The sequence below is a fragment of the Babylonia areolata genome, chromosome 2, assembly GCF_041734735.1.
Source record: "Babylonia areolata isolate BAREFJ2019XMU chromosome 2, ASM4173473v1, whole genome shotgun sequence".
Taxonomy (NCBI): Eukaryota; Metazoa; Mollusca; class Gastropoda; order Neogastropoda; family Buccinidae; genus Babylonia; species Babylonia areolata.
This window is the reverse complement of record NC_134877.1, coordinates 4,923,057-4,944,755: the sequence shown is the minus strand read 5'-3', so window position 1 is coordinate 4,944,755 and position 21,699 is coordinate 4,923,057. Positions and strand designations below refer to the sequence as shown.

The following is a 21,699-nucleotide window of genomic DNA, read 5'->3' as shown; positions in this document are numbered from 1 at the left end:
CGTTAAAGATCCTGTAATCCATGTCAGCGTTTGGTGGGTTATGGAAACAAGAACATACCCAGCATGCACCCCCCCCCGAAAACGGAGTATGGCTGCCTACATGGCGGGGTAAAAAAACGGTCACACACGTAAAAGCCCACTCGTGTGCATACGAGTGAACGCAGAAGAAGAAGTTGCTTTGTGAAGTAACAAACGTTTACCCTTGTCTTCCTGCTACTTTGTGCGATAACAAACGTTAAGTACTTTACTTTTTTTCTTTCTTTTTTTTAATTCATTTTTTGTTTTTGCTGCTTTGCACATTAACAAAGTTTACTCCAGTCTTTCTGCAACTTTGTGCAGTCCCCGGACATTTACTGTAGTCTTTGTTGCTTTATGCAACCCCAGACAGCATTAACCTATTCCAGTCTTTTTACCGCTTTGAGCAGTAACAGACATTTACTCCTTTTTGCTGTTTTGTGAAGTAACAGACATTTACTCATAATGATCTTTTTGGCTGTTTTGTACAGTAACAGGCATTTACTCAATCTTTTTGCCGCTTTGTGCAGTAAAAGACGTTTTACTCCTTTTTGTTGTTTTGTGCAGTAAAAGATGTTAACTCCGGTCTTTTTTGTTAGTTTGTGCAGTGGTAGACGTTTACTCAACCTCTTTGCTGCTTTCTGCAGTAACAGACATTTATTCTCGTCCTTTTGCTGCATTGTGCAAACCCAGAAATTTACGACAGTCTTTCTGTTGCATTGTGTTGTCAGGCATCTGCTTGGCAGATGTGGTGTAGCGTATATGGTTTTGTCCGAACGCAGTGACGCCTCCTTGAGCTACTGAAACTGAATTTACTCAGTCATTTACTTCAGTCTTTTTGCTGCTTTGTGTTGCCCCAGACATTTACTCCGGTCTTTTTGCTGCTTTGTGTAGCCCCAGACATTTACTCCAGTCTTTTTGCTGCTTTGTGTTGCCCCAGACATTTACTCCGGTCTTTTTGCTGCTTTGTGTAGCCCCAGACATTTACTCCAGTCTGTTTGTTGCTTTGTGTAACCCCAGACATTTACTTCAGTCTTTTTGCTGCTTTGTGTTACCCCAGTCATTTACTCTGGTCTTTTTGCTGCTTTGTGTAGCCCCGGACACACTCCAGTCTTTTTGCTGCTTTGTGTAACCCGACATTTACTTCAGTCTTTTTGCTGCTTTGTGTTACCCCAGTCATTTACTCTGGTCTTTTTGCTGCTTTGTGTAGCCCCAGACATTTACTACGGTCTGTTTGTTGCTTTGTGTAGCCCCATACATTTACTTCGGTCTTTTTGCTGCTTTGTGTAGCCCCAGACATTTACTTCGGTCTTTTTGCTGCTTTGTGTAGCCCCATTTACTCCAGTCTGTTTGTTGCTTTGTGTAGCCCCAGACGTTTACTCAGACATTTACTTCGGTCTTTTTGCTGCTTTGTGTAGCCCCAGACATTAATCCAGTCTTTTCCCTGCTTTGTGTAGCCCCATTTACTCCAGTCTTTTTGCTGATTTGTGTAACCCCAGACATTTACTCCGGTCTTTTTGCTACTTTGAGTTGCCCCAATCACTTCAGTTTTTGCTGCTTTGTGTAGCCCCAATCACTCCAGTTTTTGCTGATTTGTGGTCCCAGACGATAATCACTCAAATCTTTTTGCTGCTTTGTTCAGTCCCAGACAAAGTTTACTCCAGTGTTGTTGTTTTTTCTTTGTGTTGTTCCAGACAACAGTTACTCCAATCTTTTTGCTGCCTTGTGCAGTTCCAGACAACAGTTACTCCAAACTTTTTGCTGCCTTGTGCAGTTCCAGACAACAGTTACTCCAAACGTTTTGCTGCTTTGTGCAGTTCCAGACAACATTTACTTCAATCTTTTTGGTGCCTTGTGCAGTTCCGGACAATGTTTACTCCAGTGTTTTTTTCTTTTGTACAGTCCTAGACAAAGTGATGACCAGCCTTGTCAGTTTGGCCACAATCCCACTGGAGTGTGTCCTGGCACTCAGATCACATCACATATTGTCCTGTACACAGAATAAGAACAGGTCTGCTCACTGAATGGTTTCAGTGTTAGACTTTGAATATGAGGGTCCTGGGCTCATGAGCATGTGATGTGTTGTTCCAGGTGCAGATTTTTCTGATTTTACAGGACAACATACAAGCAGAGACTGTAGAGGGAGGGCACAGACGGGGGTGGCAGAGAAAGGGCTGATCTCCTCACGACAGCTGCCAACAGAACGGCGTGGTGAGCTATGACATCTTCCTCATGTCCCCCCCAATGACCCCAGCGGTCGAGGGAATGAGTGAAGTGATACAAGCAGACCTGCTAGTATCTAAATCCCCTTTGTGTATACACAAATACAAAAGATCAACCATGCACATTAAAGATCAGGTATTCTATGTAACTGGTGGGTTATGGAAAGACCCAAAAACCCAGCATGCACATCCCTGAAAATGGAGGTTAAGACTGTCATATAAATGAATCCCACTCAAAGCCCCCCCCCCTCCCCAAAAAAAACAACAAAACAAATAAAAACAGTGTTCTTGCTGTCTGATCTGTTTGCTCTTGCCACACACATGATATTGTAACAGAAATATAACATAAAAACTGCACACAGTTTGTTGCAAGGTGTTTGTCATTTGGATGGGTCATGTCAGAACTCTGATGCTAAACTTTTGTATAAAATCACTGAAATTTTGGAATCATGCTTCTGGATGGCCTTTCACATGTTGCAGTGGCTGGAATCTATTTTACTTTCTTTCTTTTTTCTTCTTTACAGGATCCATGGGCTAGACAAGACGAGACAATGGTTTTATCTGTTAGGCTTCCAGCCCATAACAAAGGTGGGATCCATGGGCTAATTCTGGAATAAAGTGAATAAAAGGAAGTCAATATCTAATCACTGTATCCTTCAGCACGCATCATCTCTGTCCTCCCTCTGTCTCTGTCTGAAAATTTAGTTGTTGTTTTTTTATCAATGGTTTACCTACTGCGTAAAACATTCTCTTATGGTGAACTAGACTTACCTCTTATTTTTCAGTGACAACCTACTGCTTGAAACATTCTCATGCACATTTGCCATATATGGTGATCCAGACTTAGTCTAATTTTTTGATGACAATATATATCATGAAGATAGTAAGGATGTTACCATGGAAAAGAAAGGTTAATCAGCATTCAACTGATATTAAAATCTTAAAAGAAAAAGGAAATAGATGTAAATAAACAAACACCGACAAGTATTCAGATAACAACAGTCCATTTTTTCTTTTTTTCATTTCAATTTGTAAAATGAAGTGAATGTTCATTTGCATGAAACAATGAAATCATTTCCCTAAGTCATAAGGAAAGACACTGTCACCAGTCCTCTACAAATTAATGTTCACCATTGCAATTTCTCTCAGAAGTAAACCAGCAACAGAAGACCACATATACAATAATATTCACATAAATACAAAATTTACATTACACATAGATGTGTAAAACCAACCAACCTATGTGAACAATGCTTATGCATTTCATGCCATCATATAAAGCTTATAATACATCAACCCTTCACCCGACAATTTTGGAAACACGAAGGGACATGACTCTGCAGATACGAGATTCTGACCTGTTCCAAAATTAACAAGTTGTTGCAATAAGTCATCAGATAAATCATACTCTACCCAGCCTGACAAAATACTTGAAAGTGATTCCAGGAGACCCATTTGACATAGAAAGTTGTTTTCGTGTTTTTCTTTCATTTGTGCCTGGACAATACTCAAAATGTGTTCGACGAGAGAAGAACTGTTCAGCTGCTTTGATGTTGTGCATGCCTCAAATAAATTAAAATTAATGGCAATTCATGACTAACATGCAGGAAACAAAACAACAACAGAAAAAGCAAAAACAACCCAAACAATACCCCCCCTCTCCCCTCAAAAAAAAAAAAAAAAAAAAAAAAAAAAAAAAAAAGAACAAAAATATAAGTACATAAGTGGACAGATTCTGTCAATGGCAATTTTACACATAAAAGGTTCACCAGAATGTTCATTAAACATCTTATGTACATGATAAAAAAATGCAAATCTCAGAATTGACTCTGGGGTCAGAAGAATTTCTTATCAAGAATGGACAATGTTCTTCATACCAGAATGGACAATGTACTTGGTAACTGGGACAGAAGGTGGCAGAATGGTTAAGACGCTCAGCTGCCAATACAGAGAGTCCGTGAGGGTGTGGGTTCGAATCCCGCTCTCGCCCTTTCTCCTAAGTTTGACTGGAAAATCAAACTGAGCGTCTAGTCTTTCGGATGAGACGATAAACCGAGGTCCCGTGTGCAGCACGCACTTGGCGCACTGAAAAAGAACCCATGGCAACGAGAGTGTTGTCCTCTGGCGAAATTACGTAAAATGAAATCCACTTTCATAGGTACACAAATATGTAAGCATGCACTCAAGGCCTGACTAAGCGCGTTGGGTTATGCTGCTGGTCAGGCATCTGCTCAACAGATGTGGTGTAGCGTGTATGGATTTGTCCGAACGCAGTGACACCTCCTTCAGAAAGTGAAACTGAACTGAACTGGGACAGAATTACTAATAATTAAGTACTGCCTGGACCTGATGAAAAAAACCCACCAAACAACACACCTTGTTTATCTCAACTTGCACCGGATTATGATGCCTGAACAACAGAATATCCTCCTTTGTTTTGATTATTTCATCAATGACTTTGTTACAAATGTACATCAAAACAGGGTCAGTGGCCACCAGCTCTCGTAAAACATTTGAAAAGAGATGGTAACCAGTTTCCATCATAATCACATTCAAAGTCTTGTTTTGTCCTTTTGAATCACACAGCAGTAATCAATGATTCCAACCAGCTGTTTGTGTACATGGATGGCAATCAACAATCCACCCTTGCCAGAAACAGTTTTTGCGTGAAACACTGTGACTGAAGCACATCCATGCGTTTTAGTCTCTTAAATTCTGTCTGCAGAGGGAGCCTGAAAAAGACAAAACAAAAAACATTTAGGAAATTTATCTTCCAGCCTGAACATTCTTTTGGTTTCCAGTTCCAACATTTTTTGGTGCACAAACTGATATTCAAGAGGTTTTTTTTTTCAGATAAGAAAAATGTATTTAGATTTTTTCCAAAAACTCACATCTTTACAGCATATCATGGCTGGTTCGACGGGCGCAATAGCCGAGTGGTTAAAGCGTTGGACTTTCAATCTGAGGGTCCCGGGTTCGAATCTTGGTGACGGCGCCTGGTGGGTAAAGGGTGGAGATTTTTCCGATCTCCTAAGTCAACATATGTGCAGACCTGCCAGTGCCTGAACCCCCTTTGTGTGTATACGCAAGCAGAAAATCAAATATGCACGTCAAAAAGATCCTGTAACCCATGTCAGCGTTCGGTGGGTTATGGAAACAAGAACATACCCAGCATACACCCCCCGAAAGCGGAGTATGGCTGCCTACATGGCGGGGTAAAAATGGTCATACACGTAAAAGCCCACTTGTGTACATACGAGTGAACGTGGGAGTTTCAGCCCACGAACACAGAAGAAGAAGAAGATGGCTGGTTCACTGCTGTTACCAGGGTATCCAGATGTACATGTTGGGTTGGGGTGTCGGGGTGGTGCATTGACTGGTGTGTATCTGAGTGGGTTAGTTTACAGAATATGTCTTTATTACCAAGTGTCCCGGGATCACAAGGAATATTGGGGGGGGGATAGTACATAGCAAAGTACGAACATAAATCGAAAATCATACACAAACACAGATACAGTGGAAATTAAGATACATACAAGTGCATATCAATATAAAAACTTGTGCATACTCACACATGCACACACACACACACACACATACACACAAACACTCTCTCTCCCTCTCACACACACACACACACACACGTACGTTTGAACAGAAGCCGCATATTACATGTGGATGGGGCTGATGACTAGATCTTCAGGTAGATGGTTGCTGATTGCACAGTTCTAGTTATCATGGATTTTATGTCACAGGAAATTTTTTCTTTCACAGACTACATTAATGCTATTAATAAAACAATCACAATGCATCTTAATGATTAGTTTTGAGTCACTATGTTGTACATGTTTAATGTGGAGTGAGTACTTGACTTAAATTATTGACGAATAGCTGAGTTCACAGACCATTAAGCTGTATCATATTTTGTTGTATATCATATCTTACTGAAATACACATTTCCTATGACGTTTTAACCTGACACCTTCATAATGATATGTAGTGTGGCTTGCATGCTGTTGTTGCAAGCATGTACTGACATGTGTAAATGTGTGAGGGAGAGGAGGGGTGGGGGGGTACTGGGCTGATTGGGTGTGTAAGTCTGTGAGTAGATGAGTTTAACATTATGTGTTGGAGGAAATAAAGGTCTGCTTTTCTTCTATTTTAATTTGAATGACGCGTGGATTTCTTACCTCGTCAACACTGATTATATGAAGCAAGTTATTATGATGCATATCACAATGACTGATCATGTCCTAAACATGAATGTGATTTATGTCTTCAATATTAAGAGCCAAAAGACAAATTTCTGTGAGTTTATAAACAACAAAGTTATACCTTATCTTGTGTTTCTCTCTTTCTGACCAGAATCTTATTGTTACATTTAGCATGGTAACAAATAATACAGATAACAAGCTACCACAACAGAACAGAACACCCCAATGAAGCATATTCCGAAGAACACACTCTTCCAGATCATGTCCACTGTGTTAGAGGACAAGCAGTTTTCCCACACCCCCTGCAGCACGTTTCCCAAAGGTGTCTGACCGGAACTCTTTCCTGGCTTACCTGCTGTGTGCCCCAGGACAGGTAGTCCCGCCTGGTCGCAGCCTGGTACTCGTCCACCAGCATCTGCAGGACCTCTCTCGAGTTGTCAAACTCATCCAGGTTGTCCTTGAAGATGTTCTCCTTCTTGAACTGGTCCATGAACGCTTCCCTCTTCCTCAGCTTGTCGTACTGACGCAGGATGCGTTCAAACAGCTGAAAAAACAACAACACATATCGGGCTGTTTGTGACGCTCTGGGTATGGATCATTGCCATACTGGTTCTCAGACATGCAGAGCTTAGCTTTCATCTTGTCGTTATCAAATGTGTAACAGTTGATGAATGCTAAAGTTCTGTAACTGCTGACCTCTCATCCTGCAGACGCACAGTTAAACATAGTACATCTATGTACTGTTTATACCATTACTTACAAACATAGTGACATACAGTGCTACACACTCAAGCTCACATGCTCTGACAGAAAAAACAACAACAGACAGATCAAACTTTCACCCTCTCTCATGCTCACTGCCAGTGAGGAAACACACCAACAGACAGACAGACACATCTGACAAAAAGAAAACACACAGAGATACCTGCAAACATTTCAAAGAGAATACAACAGTTGACAACATGATGCACCAACTCTTACATGAGAGATGCTGGTGTGGTTGGCCAGCATGAGGCCTGACACACGATGGGCTGTCTGGACGTACGGCGACTTGCGGGACAGCGCCACCTGGATGCTGGCCGGGCCCCAGGGGATGAACTGCGCCAGTTTACGCTCCCGAATCCTCTGAAGACTTTTGTGAACCTGTGGTGAACGATTGTTGAGAATGCTTTGAATCACCTACAAAGGGCAGCTGAGGTAGTGCAGTGCTGTCCATGACAGGACACACATGGCAAAACAACAGAAACTGGAGAACACATGACAATTCATTCCATCTGGACAAGGCCATCATCCAATCCAAATTGTAGAATGAGCATGGTTGGAGTGTTTTGTTCAATCTGTGGAGCAGCTACTTTTACCAGACACAAATATTCCATCTTTTTTCATTCATTCAACCTTTTTATACTGATCTTCAATCATAGCCACTTTCTTGTTAATTCGTTTCAGAATATCCATACATAATTTTCCACCTGCTTTCTCACTGGAAAAATATTAGCTCTAACTTGGACTGGGATCACATTGACTCTTTCATTTTTCAGTGGTGAGATGTGGCCACAAGCAGAAGAGATGTGGCCACAAGCAGAAGAGATGTGGCCACAAGCAGAAGAGACGTGGCCACAAGCAGAAGAGATGAAGAGATGTGGCCACGAGCAGAAGAAATGTGGCCACAAGCAGAAGAGATGTGGCCACAAGCAGAAGAGATGAAGAGATGTGGCCACAAGCAGAAGAGATGAAGAGATGTGGCCACAAGCAGAAGAGACATGGCCACAAGCAGAAGAGATTTGGCCCCTAGCAGAATTTTCTACAGACTCAGCAATGCTTGGTGTGGTTATCAATTCAATAAAATGGATTGGTTCAACTGTGTGGGATATGTTATACACATCTACATTCCCTGGACAACTTCACTTTCATCCCATTTCCACCCTCATATTACAAGTAGGATAGCTTCCTATCTGAAAAAAAAAACAAAAAAACAAACAAACCCCAACCCCATAACACCTACAAATATTTCACTCTTGCAGTGGCAATTCTTCAACAGCTCTGGCATGAAAAAAAAAAACAAACAAAAACCCCAACCAAAGTCAGGCAGCAAAACATCCTCCCACCTTACCACCACAACAAAAAGTCATGCACATAAAGTTACAGATCTGTGTGTGTGTGTGTGTGTGTGTGTGTGTGTGTGACTGAAACCTGACTGAATGACACAGGAAACGAATGATGAGTGTCCAAGGCAGCTCCAGGTCGGCTCTACCTAAACAGGCATCCTGTTGGGCAGCTGCTATGTACACATCTATGTTAAAATGTATGTATGCATCGTGTGTTTGTTAGCCACATTCTTATGTAATGTGTCATGTAAACAAAAGTGTTCTGTGATACACCTAGAGCAGATTTCTGGATAATGTGCTATATAAGTATCCATTATTATTATCATCATTATCAAATGACTCCATGTTTGTAAAGCACTTAGACCAGCCTGGTCTCTGAACAAGGACAGGAGCTGTGTAAATACCCATACCATCATGATCGTCACCACCTGAGGGACCAGACTGACCCCCCACATCTCTCCCGCAGATCCCCACACCTGTCCCCCAGATCCCCACACCTGTCCCCCAGATCCCCACACCTGTCCCCCAAATCCCCACACCTGTCCTCCATATCCCACACCTGTCCCCCAGATCCCCACACCTGTCCCCCAAATCCCCACACCTGTCCTCCAAATCCGACACCTGTCCTCCAAATCCCACACCTGTCCCCTAAATCCCCACACCTGTCCCACAGATCCCCACACCTGTCCCACAGCCCACCTGGGTGGGGTCCACCTCCCCCTGGATGATGTTGAGGATGGAGATGTAGCAGTGGTTGGCCTGGCGGTGCACGGGGGTGGACACCATCATGTTCTTGGGCTGCAGCAGGCGTCGCATCACATCCAGCACCGTCGTCTTCCGCACGTTGGCCACCTGACACACACGTTTCAGCTGTTGTATTGTGCTGTGTCGTGCTGTGTTGTGTTGTGCTGCGTTGTATTGTATTGTATTGTATTGTATTGTGTTTCAATGCATTGGGCTGTTTTGGCATTTTGTAACAACAGATTTACCTGTGTGCGATTTGGGCTGCTCTCCCCAGGGAGAGTGTGTCACTAAAGTACAGTGACATCCCCCCCCATTCCTTTCTCTACACGCAAGTGTAGTCAAATAGGATTTTCTGACATAATTATGTGTCGCTGTGGGTTCCTTAATTGTGCGCTAAGAGCACGTTACACTCAGGACCTCTGTTTCAGTTTGTCATCTCATTTGAATGACTAGCGTCCAGACCACCACCCAAGGTCTGGTGGAGGGGGAAAAAATACTGATGGGTATGAGATTCGATCCCATGCGTTCAGATTCTCTCGCTTCTTAGGCAGAATCGTCACAAGGCCACCACACAACTGTGGAAGTGACTCTCCATACAGAATAATGCAGCAAGTGACTCTTCATTAAGACTTCTGAGAAAGTGACTTCTAACAGAATACTGTAGAAGTGACTCTTCGTACAGAATACTTTGGAAGTGATTCTTCAAACCGAATACTGTGGAAGAGACTCTCCATACAGAATACTGCGGACGTGACTTTTCATACAGAATATGATTCATAGAGAATACTGCAGAAGTGACACTTCATACAGACAACTGAAAAAGTGACTTCATACACAATATTGTGGAAGTGACTCTTCACAGAGAATACTGCAGAAGTGACTCTTTATTGACTGCCCAGTCTGAGGAAACTTGCAAGGAAATTTTCTTCCTAAAATTAGGTTTAACTAACATACTTACCGTGACCCACCAGTGCAGACTCCGGCAGGGGTCTGACATTCCTGTCCTGTGCAAACTACTATCCACCTATGCGGAGAAAACAAAAGTAGCTATGGCCGATAACCTCCCGGAAGTAGGTAACCTCCCCTGCGCCCCCCTGACTAGCGCCCTCTTTTTCCGGCAGCCATCACGACTCCTGTTCCTGTGCTCTTCATACGGCTAAGTTTTTTTTCCGTATTTTCTGTCTGTCTGTAGATTCTCTGGCGTTCTTGTTTTTTGTCAAATTATGTCTTGAACCAGGTCACATAATTATATGGCTCGATTGGGCGATCGGGCTAAAATTAAGGCGCGATCGCAATCGATTCGCGGACACTCTGGGCCCTCTACTTCTGGCCCTCTCAACAACGCCAAACCGCCGCCTCCTCCACTTCCTCCGGTCGACTCCAGACCTCCACCACCTCCTGCACCTCACCGAACTTCTTTTTTTCATCTGTGGGCTGCAACTCCCATGTTCACTCGTATGTACACGAGTGAACTTTTACATGCATGACCGTTTTTACCCCGCCATGTATATGCAACCATACTCCGTTTTCAGGGGTAAACTTGAAACTGAATCCTATGAATTGTCCTCATTTGTCCCTCATCAGCGGTCTAAACTGTTTAATTGTCAGAGCTACATTGTGAGGATAATGCATTCTACAAACCTCTCTGAAGACAGGCTGATGCTTTGCAAGCTCCTGGAGTAATCTGTGTGCGTGAATCATGCATGTCATTCTCTGACAACATCATGTACTTTCTTCTTGCAAAGTGAGTGTGGAATGAGATGGTCAAATATTCCTTCTTTTTTTTCTTTCTTTTTTTTAACTGTTATTTTTTTCTTTCAGTTTTCTGACAAATCAGATTCTTGGCAAACCTGTTTCTTCTTCTTACCAGAACCCCACCCCCTCAAAAACAACAACAAAAACCCAGTCATCACAAGGAATACAAAAATAGGAAATAACAATTTTTTTCTCTGCTCAAGTGCCTGTTGCCTCTTTAAAAAAAAAATATCTACCAGTCGTCCACCTTTCCGCGCTTGTTTTCACACCATTACAACCATTGTTATTGGGACTTAAGGCCAGACACGGTAGTACAAAATGTATGAAATAAACTTGAAGTTTATGGCTTTCTGTGACATGGTATGCAAAGATATTGGACTAAACATGTCTAAAAAGGTCATTATGTGCAATTTGTCATGACGGTTTCCATGGAAACGAATCCAAAATGGCTGACAAACAAAAAATTAAAAGCTTATAACTTCGATACCTTTATAGCTATGTTATTTCTGTTTGTTTTATTTGATTTATTTGTATTTGTTCTTTATTATAGTGCAGTGGTATTTTGGAATTTGAATAAATACATTTATTATTTTTTTGTTGAAATGTGTATAAATTCCTTGACATAATTTGTTTCTAAATGACTGTATATTCATTCTTTTACTAGTACTATACAAACCACTGCACTATAATCAAGATGAATACTCAAAGAAAAAAAGTACCAAGTTTGAACATGCTATCTTTTAAAGTTTTTGAGCATTAGCATTTTGAAAAATGGTATTGTGAGGACAAAACAAAAAACTGAGAAAACAGGAAAAGAAAGAGATGTGCTTGGTACTCACAAGAAATCACACATGTTGATGCTGTCTGAAGCTTTATTTAAGTGAATATAGTACCCAGGTGAAACGGACTATAAAGATTAGATGTTGAAGAAGCAAATTATGCGAAAAAACGAAAATCACAAAAAAATCATTATTTTGGTCAAAATTTCACTACCGTGTCTGGCCTTAATATTATCATACATCCAACACAGCAAAACTACACCAAACCTGCGAGTCTGTGGTGAGAGGGGTGTAGCCAGTCATGAGGAAATGGAGGCGTGGGGTGGGAATGAGGGAGGCGATCAGGCCGATCAGGTCGTTGTTCATGTAGCCAGGGTACCTCAGGGTGGTGGTACTGGTGGACATCACTGTGGATACCTGTCATCAATCAATCAAAAATTATTTATAAGTCTACATGGACATTCACTTGTGCAATCACAGGCTCTTTATAAACATACCTAATATGATTAGGTACACCATAAAAATAGATTAAAACTAGTAAATTAAAAAAAAAATCCACAAGAACTGTTGACAGTATGCACGCGGATGTGCATCTGCGTGTGCGTGTGTTTGTGCATGCATGCGTAAAGATATGCAAAAGCAGTTATACCAGCTGGTTAACTTGAGCGAAGGTCGGGGTCTCTATGTGAAGACGGTCAGCAGCTATTCTGTTCAGGGCAGTGTTGTCCAAAACAACCTGAAAACACAAGCACACACTGCATGTTCACCTGCCTCTTTATATGGTCTTGCTTGTTGGAAGAATCATACCTTCCATAAAGAGTAAAGTCCATACACAGTGAAGTTTTATCAAAGTGATGCGACTGCTTCAGACTTATCTGGCCTCTTTTTTTTTTTTGTCAAAGCTCCCTGTCCCATGCCTGTGTTTCTCTCTATTTCCTCCCACCACCTGTTGTTCCCACCTTTTCACCCCTCATGCATTAGCGTTTCTCTTTAACCCTCCCTGATTATTTAAAGATAAAACAGCCGGTCAAATCTGAACAACTCAATACCTGCAATAAACTAAAATACCATCTGAGTTTTATAAAACATAAAAAAAGAGGAAATTTTCTATCTAAAATTACGTTTAAATAACATACTCACCGTGACCCAACTAGTGCAGACTCCGGCAGGGGTCTGACATTCCTGTCCTGTGCAAACTACTATCCGCCTATGCGGAGAAAACGAGTACTATGGCCGATAACCTCCCGGAAGTAGGTAATGTCCCCTTTGTCCCCCTGGCTAGCGCCGTATTTTTTAAGATGATAAACAAATAAAAGTAAATATTTAATACGAAAATAAAAATCCCAACAATATGTGACAACTTTATGCATTAATTCCAACCAAGTTCGCAAGGTCACATCATATTTGTTCCCTCTCCCACGTTCACAAATGGCAATTCAAGCAAAACTGAAATGCATGTGCACATTTCATCCACCGAACTGTTGTTTTGGGGGGTTTCTAAATGACAAGAAATCACAAAAAAAAAAACCCACAAAAAAAAAAAACCCACAAAAAAAACCAAGGCAAAGGTAACTTACCACACAGTCAGCATTCTGTGTTAACCTCTTCAGAGTTAACAAGGAGTTATAGGGTTGTACAACCACGTCCGATATCTCGTCCACGTTAGGGAATACAGAGTATGTTTGAATCAACTTCTTGGGGAACCTGATGACAAGAAGACATAGGTCTACATTGTGTATGAGGCGGAGCCCCAAGAAAAGGCTTCTGGTTCTCATTTGTTAAGACCTGTTCTAATTCTAGTGTGTGCCTTGTTACAACTGAAGAGTTTTGCCTGTTGATATCTGTTTGCCGAGATTTTGTTGCAAAAGTAAGTCTGACTATAATTTGAACAAATGTTTCAGTACTACTTCTGTAAAACACAAAATAACTTCTTTATTACATTCCTATTAAAACAAACATAACACACACACAAATATATATATATATACATATCCATAAAAAAACGCGACCAAGTGTGACTTCCATATTATTTTTCTCCACACAGAAATGCAAAATAAGTTCCTTTTTTTCCTTTTCTTTTTTAAATATGTGTGTTAGTGTTGTGTATGAACATAAGCATGCATGCAGAAACATGGTTTTTTTCCATTTTGGAAAGTAAGACAAGAAAAAAAGGAACCATTATGATTATAGACATTATCTTAAAAAAAAATCTTTCTTTACTCCAATAAAAAAATAAAAGTTCCAAACAAAAACTAACCATTTGGTAACATAGGCAGCCATATTGTCCCCCCTGCCCCAACCCTCAAAAGAAAAAAAAAAGAAGAGGCATACCTGTCATTCAGCCTTTCCAACAGATAGGAGCCCATACCAGATCCTGTTCCACCAGCGATTGAGTGACACACCACAAATCCCTTCAACGAAAAGACTGCTATTATAGCAACAACAAAAAAAATAGCCTGTCATATTACAGAAAAAAACGTTACGTAGAAAAACAAACAAAAATGCTTCAATTATGCAACAGCTAAAAACATAAAACTAATGAACAAGAAAACACTGAAATACATAATTACTAAATACCCATGAGTAAAATAAGTAAGCTGCTACAGAAAAACAAAGAAAAACAAAACAAAACAAAACAAAAAAACAATTACATTGGTCAAATGAACAGCAGTGAAAATGAAATCATTCATATTCTGTAATCAACCATCTGGAAATGACTGATATATGAACATGATAAAGAAAATTTTCATTTGAAACATTTTGAAAGGGCAGCAGTTTAAAAAAAAAATGGCAGCTTGATAAAATGTCACAAGTACTAATAAAAGTCAGTTTCAAACAATCATTTGCATAAGCTTTCTTATTTGTTACAAAATGAGTATTTGTAACTGGAATTGCAAATATAACATTTTAGATATCCACCAAAAACTATACGATACATCCTTTCTCCTGCCTTCCACAACCTCTGTGGAATAAGCAATTACACACCTTTTCAATTTATCAGGCTGGTGAGATAATGAATGAGAAATTAAAGATAAGAACTACATTTCATATTGTATTTGTTTTTATTTTTATCACAACAGATTTCTCTGTGTGAAATTCGGGCTACTCTCCCCAGGGAGAGCATGTCCCTATACTACAGCACTGTCCATTTTTTTTTTTTTTCCTGCGTGCAGTTTTATTTCTTTTTCCTATCAAAGTGGATTTTTCGACAGAATTTTGCCAGGAACAACCCTTTTGTTGCCGTGGGTTTTTTTTACATGTGCTAAGTGCATGCTGCACACGGGACCTCGGTTTATCGTCCCATCTGAATGTCTAGCATCCAGATCACCACGCAAGGTCTAGTGGAAGGGGAGAAAATATTGGCGGCTGAGCCGTGATTCGAACCAGCGCGCTCAGATTCTCTCGCTTCCTAGGCGGACGCGTTACCTCTAGGCCATCACTCCACACATGGTGCATGCACTCACACACAGAAATCCCACAGGCTAAAACAAAGCTTTTTGTTGTTGTTAAACTGTACCTCTAAACTATCGCTGCCATCAGCTTCTCTGTCAATGATGTCAAATATTTCATCATAGAGTCGCTCAGCCTGTAACACAGAAAAAAGATGGATTAAAAAACTTAAAACACACAGAAACGTATTTCACAACCAGGATTTCAAGTAAATAACATTCATGTACAGATACCTAGCTTTAAAATACCGTTCAACTGAGTACTGACAAATCAATCCATAAAAAAAAATTCCACTACCATTCCTCTAACACAAGAAATTTATGTCATTTTCAGACAGAATTATACAAATATTTCTTGCAACTATGCAAGATTGAATATAAATGCCATTCATCAGTTCATAGATAGTATGCACATCCGGACATACAGTAACTGCTTTACATGTAAATTGTCATGCTCTTTCTCATACACACACACAGAGTGAAACACACAGACCCACACACACACACATAGTCAACAAACCTGGGAGAAGCCGCTGGCCCAGTTATTGCCGGCACCTCCACCATGCTTCGACAGGTAGATGTTCTCTGGGTTGTACAGGTTGGCGTACGGGGAGTTCATGATGGTGTTGATGACTCGGGGCTCAAGGTCCAGGAGCACAGCGCGTGGAATGTAATGCTCGTCATCGGCCTGCACAGTCAGAACAGTCTCAGTTTCAGTTTCAGTAGCTCAAGGAGGCGTCACTGCGTTCGGACAAATCCATAATTATACGCTACACCACATCCGCCAAGCAGATGCCTGACCAGCAGCGTAACCCAATGCACTTAGTCAGGCCTTGAGAAAAAAAAAGAGAAAAAAAAAAGGTGAATAAATAATAGATAAGCTTACACAAATAAATAAATAATAATTATAATGTCAAAAAAAAAAAAAGAAAAAAGAAAAAGGTGAATAAATAATAGATAAGCTACACAAATAAATAAATAAATAATAATTATTTTTAAAAAAAAAAAGAAAAAAAAAGGTAGTAGTAATAGTCAGAACAATGAAATCAATGTCACCGCATTCATGAGCAGAACCTGGTACAGCTGATGAACACAGAATGTGGGAATATACAATATCACAATCTCCCCTTGCCAGAGATTTTTGAGGATTCAACGAGTTAGGTTAGGGTAGGGTACAACGCTTGCAGACAAGTATATGGGAATAAGTGTCCCAACAATGACAGAGGTGGTTCAGTCAAGATAAAAAGAAACTCAGAAACTGAGCAATCAAGCTTTTTTTGGACATACATCTAGAAGCATACCTACTTTAGACGGGGAAGCTCTTTGATGATACTCCCTCCTGATTGCAACTGAACCGATAAAGTGTCTACTGCACAAAGAAGTCAGCCAACTGATCAGTGACAAAAAGCACGATTCCCATCCATTGTAATTTGTATGTCAACCCTGGGTTTCATGAAAATGATGGATTATTGGCTGTTGTCCAATTCCAGCTAGTTTTAGAGTTATGCGTGCGTGAGAATGACTGGTGCGAAAGCGCTTAGATTTGTCTATGCACAAGATTCAGCGCTATATAAGTACCATTATTATTATTATTATTATTATAGGTGAACCCTGTAAAAGACAGTTCAGAGAGGGTCATGGCTACGCCCCCTTTCCACACCCTCTGTCTGGTTTTCGACCTATCGTCTGACACCACTCCTGTCTCTGTCCTCCCCCTCTTCTCAAATTATGCGAAAGTACTGCACCTTCACGGTCAGTCGTTGTGACCAGCTCAAAACTGATGTCTGATTGGACAGATGGACTGGATAAAGCATTAAATATTGCTATCAGTTTCAATCACTGTCACTGTCATCATCTTCAACCTCAAAACAATCATCAGACAAGATAGATACAACTCTCATCGTTATTACTATGCACAATCATCTGCACGCCCTGCAAAGTTGCATAAATCCACTGACTGGGACCACTGTCTTTGCAGACAAAGTTTCTGACGCACATTCTGCATATGACGCAAACCTACTTTTCATGCGTGCTCGCTGTAGTCCAGTTAGCAAAACAGTGTCAAGAAGAAAGGGGCCCTCCACTTAACACTAGACACATTCAACTAACTGTTCAGAGTCTGTGTTCACTAAACCCAACTCCAACGAAGGAAAAATTGGGATAGATGCAGGACGTCAGTAGATCTTACAGGCACTGCGGCAACATTTTGTGTGTAGGACATCAGCTGACGTCTTACATGCACTGAATGGGTTAAAACTTTACATACACAATACTGCAATTAGATTTCCTCTCCGACTGGCCTCCACTGTTCCAATGAAATAATACCAGTCTGAATGCAGAATAGGAGGATACACACAGGGAGAAAAAAGCCAGAATACTACCACCCTTATTCTTGATCTGCTGTGTGTCAGTGACATAAGTTATCAGTCTAGCCTGTTCCTTTTCGTGAATGATTGTTAAGTCACATGTAGTTCCCCTTTGTTTCTCTGCCTGTAGCAATGGTTTGTAGCTTGTTTTGTGGTATGCTGTTGTTTCAAGTGCTATTTGGCAGACATCTAACAAAGGTCAGTTTGCAGATAATCTTTTTTTTTTATCCTCCAAAACTGTCAAAGGGATTTTGAAATAAAAGTCTGACACTGATTAAGACTAGTAAATAATTTACTGCAAAATCTGACACAAGCCAAGCCCCCCACCCCTCTCTTTTGCAGAACTCTTCTGTAATCTCTTGGACATCTAAATGCAAATCATGCATTGCGGATAACATGCACTGATAAATTCAGTCCAGAAGTAAACAAAGCAAAATAAGAGAATACATTTGAAATGCTATCAATAAGTACAATAATCAATAATCAAGAAAAGTGAAATCTTTCAAATATTTCATATAAGCTGCATTCAATGACTGTCTATATTGTACCTGGTAAAAGAAGACATCCTTCCTGTCAGTTCCTTCTGTGGCAAACTCTTCTAGAATTCCCTCTGAAAGAACATACATAAAATGATAAAGTTGAAAAACATTTTTGGTTGAATATACATAACTAGTGAATAATAATACTTTGGACTATGAAAAAACATGTTCAGCTGAATTAGTTAACTTAGAATGATGTGCATTACTATGTCATAATTTTGTTTGAAACAAAATTTTGCACCATCAACTATTCTAATGATCTGAATTCAATGACACCCCTCATAATTCGATTTTGATTTTTAATAATTATGTTTCACACTTCTGGCCATGAGAGAGCACCTTACCAAAGAGTCGCAAGGCAAGACCAAGCCAGGGTTGCGCAAACGCGGTATAAGGGGTCGCCAGAGGAAAGCATTTAGCGCGGTACAGTACATGTGACTGACTGCTGCCGCGCTGATGCTGTTCTATACCTCAGTTAGTAGGACACTGCAGCATGTGACAGATACTGTACAGACAATAAGAGAACTCTTTGGGGTCAAAAAGAAACAAACATTTTTAATTTCATGTATTTTATACAAAATTGGTAGAAGACGCAAATTTGCTTTTATGAATGATAAGATAAGATAAGATAAGAATAACTTTATTATCTCCAACTGGAGAAATTTGGTCAGGTGCATTATCACATGGTTTGCATTACAGTTTTTTTTACCAGTCATGACATTTCATACAGAATAAAAACAGTATTACACTGACAGCAAAGGTGAATTTATAAAGGCAGCACGGGATCATTTAGTTCGTAGAGTACAATTTTGTTGACATTTTATGCAATGCACAACCTGGAAATACTTCATGCTCTGCTTAGTAATGTGTAGTATATAACTTATAAGTATCTAAATACGTGTTAAACAGGTTTGTTTCAATTAACATTGTCGGAACACTGTCCAGACAATTAATTCAGAAAGCATGGAAGGCAGATGATGGCAAAATTGACCAACAGTGTGTTTTGATGTGAAAAGAATGGTATGAAAATACATATTTTTCTTTGGAAGTAAACCAGTACTTGCAAATGTGACTCATGAACCTTGGCGCGTAACCGCGCATGCTCTTGCCTTGTGACTCTTTGAAAGGTGCTCTCACATGGGCAAAAGTAATAAAAACACATGATTCTGGACATTAAAAATCAAAATCTAATTATGCTCCTGCTCCCTTATAGTGGTAAACTTTATATCAGTGTGATCAGAACGGTTTTGTTGCTCACATTTTGACCTAAAGGAAATTTTAATCAAAATTCCCTAACCCAAAAAAAAGTATGGCTGCCTACATGGAGGGATAAAAATGGTCATTCACAAAAGAGCCCACTCAGGACATATGAGTGAATGTAGGAGTTGAGCTCAACAACGAAGAAGAATAAGAATTCAATGATGTTAAAAACTGGACTAAATTAATAAATCACATAGAGATTTACACACACACACACATGCACACACTAATACAAACACAGATCTATATATCAAACACAGTTTAAAAAAATTCTGATGCCAGTAACAGCTTACTAACCTGGGCTTATTCCATGTTCAAGACATAGCTGCTTCCAGAACTCCATTCCAACTGCAAACCAAAGTCATAACTCAAAATCAAATATGACAGATCAAAATAGTGGCTGTCTCTAGTTTAAATATAAGTAAAACCAAACATGTCATGTACATCTAGACTAAATCCGTACATGCTATGCATAAAATCACAAAGACATACAAGACATTTCCACATCAACCAGTCTTTACAGTTTACAACAGGATGAACATTACAATAATCATAACTTATATTTATAATTATTCTAAAGATTAAAGTAAACCTATGACACAGAAAAATCCTCAATTATGCAGTTCCAATATTTTCATGCGTAAAATGTATTTCAGTACCTTATGTGTATGTATGTGGATATTGCATACATGTGATCAGTATTCTCATTTGGTCTGAGTCCTCTCAGGCTATTTTTCTTGTGTGTAAGCCAATGATATCTTCTTAATATTCAGCACTGATATATGCAAAAGAAAGTTTCAAGTTTAGTTGGTTAAATATCAGTCACTTCTCAGACCAATAATTTTCTCTTTTTAAGTTTGTTTCTTTTTTTACCCACTCTGAGTTTATCTATAACACATTAACTTTTATCTTATTTTATCAAGGATTCATTTTCATAGGGAGCTCATGCACCACTGGAGCAGTGAAATGAATTAATTTCATGCATGAATCTACAGAAGAGCACAGCAAGACTTTCTCTCTCTCTCTCTCTCTGTGTGTGTGTGTGTGTGTGTGTGTGTGTGTGTGTGTGTGTGTGTGTAAATGACTGAATGATGACAAAGGATGGTTGATATTTGATCTAGTGCCTATCCGGATACCAAAGACCAAGCTCTGAGCACTTTACAAACTTGGGATCATTTGCACAACAGGCAGCCCACCTGGGCAGAGCCAACTGGTGTGTGTGGAGTGTGGTGGGGTCTTGCATTCATGTGTGAACACTTGCAAGGCAAACATAAATCATTTAAAAGAGTACTGAAATGAGTCTGGCATTGCTTGTTTTCAACAAAACCACAAATGTGTCAACTGATGTATATGCTTTCACGCTCCTGGATAATTCGTTTATTAAAGTGTGTGAGTGTGTGTGTGTGTGTGTGTGTGTGTGCATTATACAATGATACATTCTGTGTATACATGTGTGTGTGCGTACGTGCGTGCATGCGTGCATGCGTGCGTGCGTCCGCGCGCGCGCGTGTCTGACGGGTATTCTGTTAGACCTTATACTGACTGATCTCGCCTAAACATTTTTCATCGGCTATGATATATATTAATAAATACCATCTATAAAAAGTTCTGTTGACTGAAAATAAGTCACTGTCTCGTAATCGCTGTTAATCGGATCAGTTCGACTGCACTGAACAAAACATAACGTCCTCGAGAGGAGCCACAAGATTTTGGAAAATATCAATAACCAAATAAATCAAATGCTTACTCTGATTTCCACATTGTCCAAGCTGCAAAGTTATGATTTCTCGGGGCATCGTGATAGTGTTTAGAAAGAATGAAATACAAGAGAATAGCAGAAATCTGCACAAAACTTGACAGAACTTGAAAGTGGCGGTAATCAAAGGTAACCTGGCAGTCTTTTACAAACCATACCGAATAAGAATTCTTACAGAAAGTGTTATCTTGTATTGTTTTGAAATGCATTTTTTCATTAAATTTGCATTCGTGATATTGCTTATTTTTGTTTTTGTGTTTTCTAATCGTGCAGTCGACTCATTATCTTAGAACACAAATTAAATAATATTCTTAAAATGATAGTGCTTTGTTCGGCCGTCATTTGAGATTATTATTTTCTGCTTTATTATTTTTATTTTCCATTACTTCTGATCTTTTTAAACAGTTCCTTTCAAAATATACTGGATTCGTACTTATTTAAATGAGGGGAAATTTTCGATCTACAATGCAGCAAAGCTTACGTCATATCTAAACA

At 39.8% G+C, this 21,699-nt stretch overlaps 1 protein-coding gene across 1 annotated transcript; it reads right to left on the bottom strand.

The window, feature by feature from the left end:
- Window positions 1-2,545: 2,545 nt before the first annotated feature.
- On the bottom strand, window positions 2,546-21,327 carry LOC143278777 (tubulin gamma-1 chain). The gene is made up of 13 exons (XM_076583301.1): window positions 21,196-21,327; window positions 19,746-19,796; window positions 18,198-18,259; window positions 15,804-15,971; window positions 15,352-15,420; window positions 14,166-14,245; window positions 13,412-13,538; window positions 12,484-12,570; window positions 12,102-12,251; window positions 9,256-9,408; window positions 7,433-7,594; window positions 6,804-6,995; window positions 2,546-4,969 (listed from the first exon to the last, which is right to left on the bottom strand). The coding sequence occupies exons 1-13, from the start codon at window positions 21,242-21,244 to the stop codon at window positions 4,946-4,948; spliced, it is 1,374 nt and encodes a 457-aa protein (XP_076439416.1). The 5' UTR covers window positions 21,245-21,327; the 3' UTR covers window positions 2,546-4,945.
- Window positions 21,328-21,699: the final 372 nt, after the last annotated feature.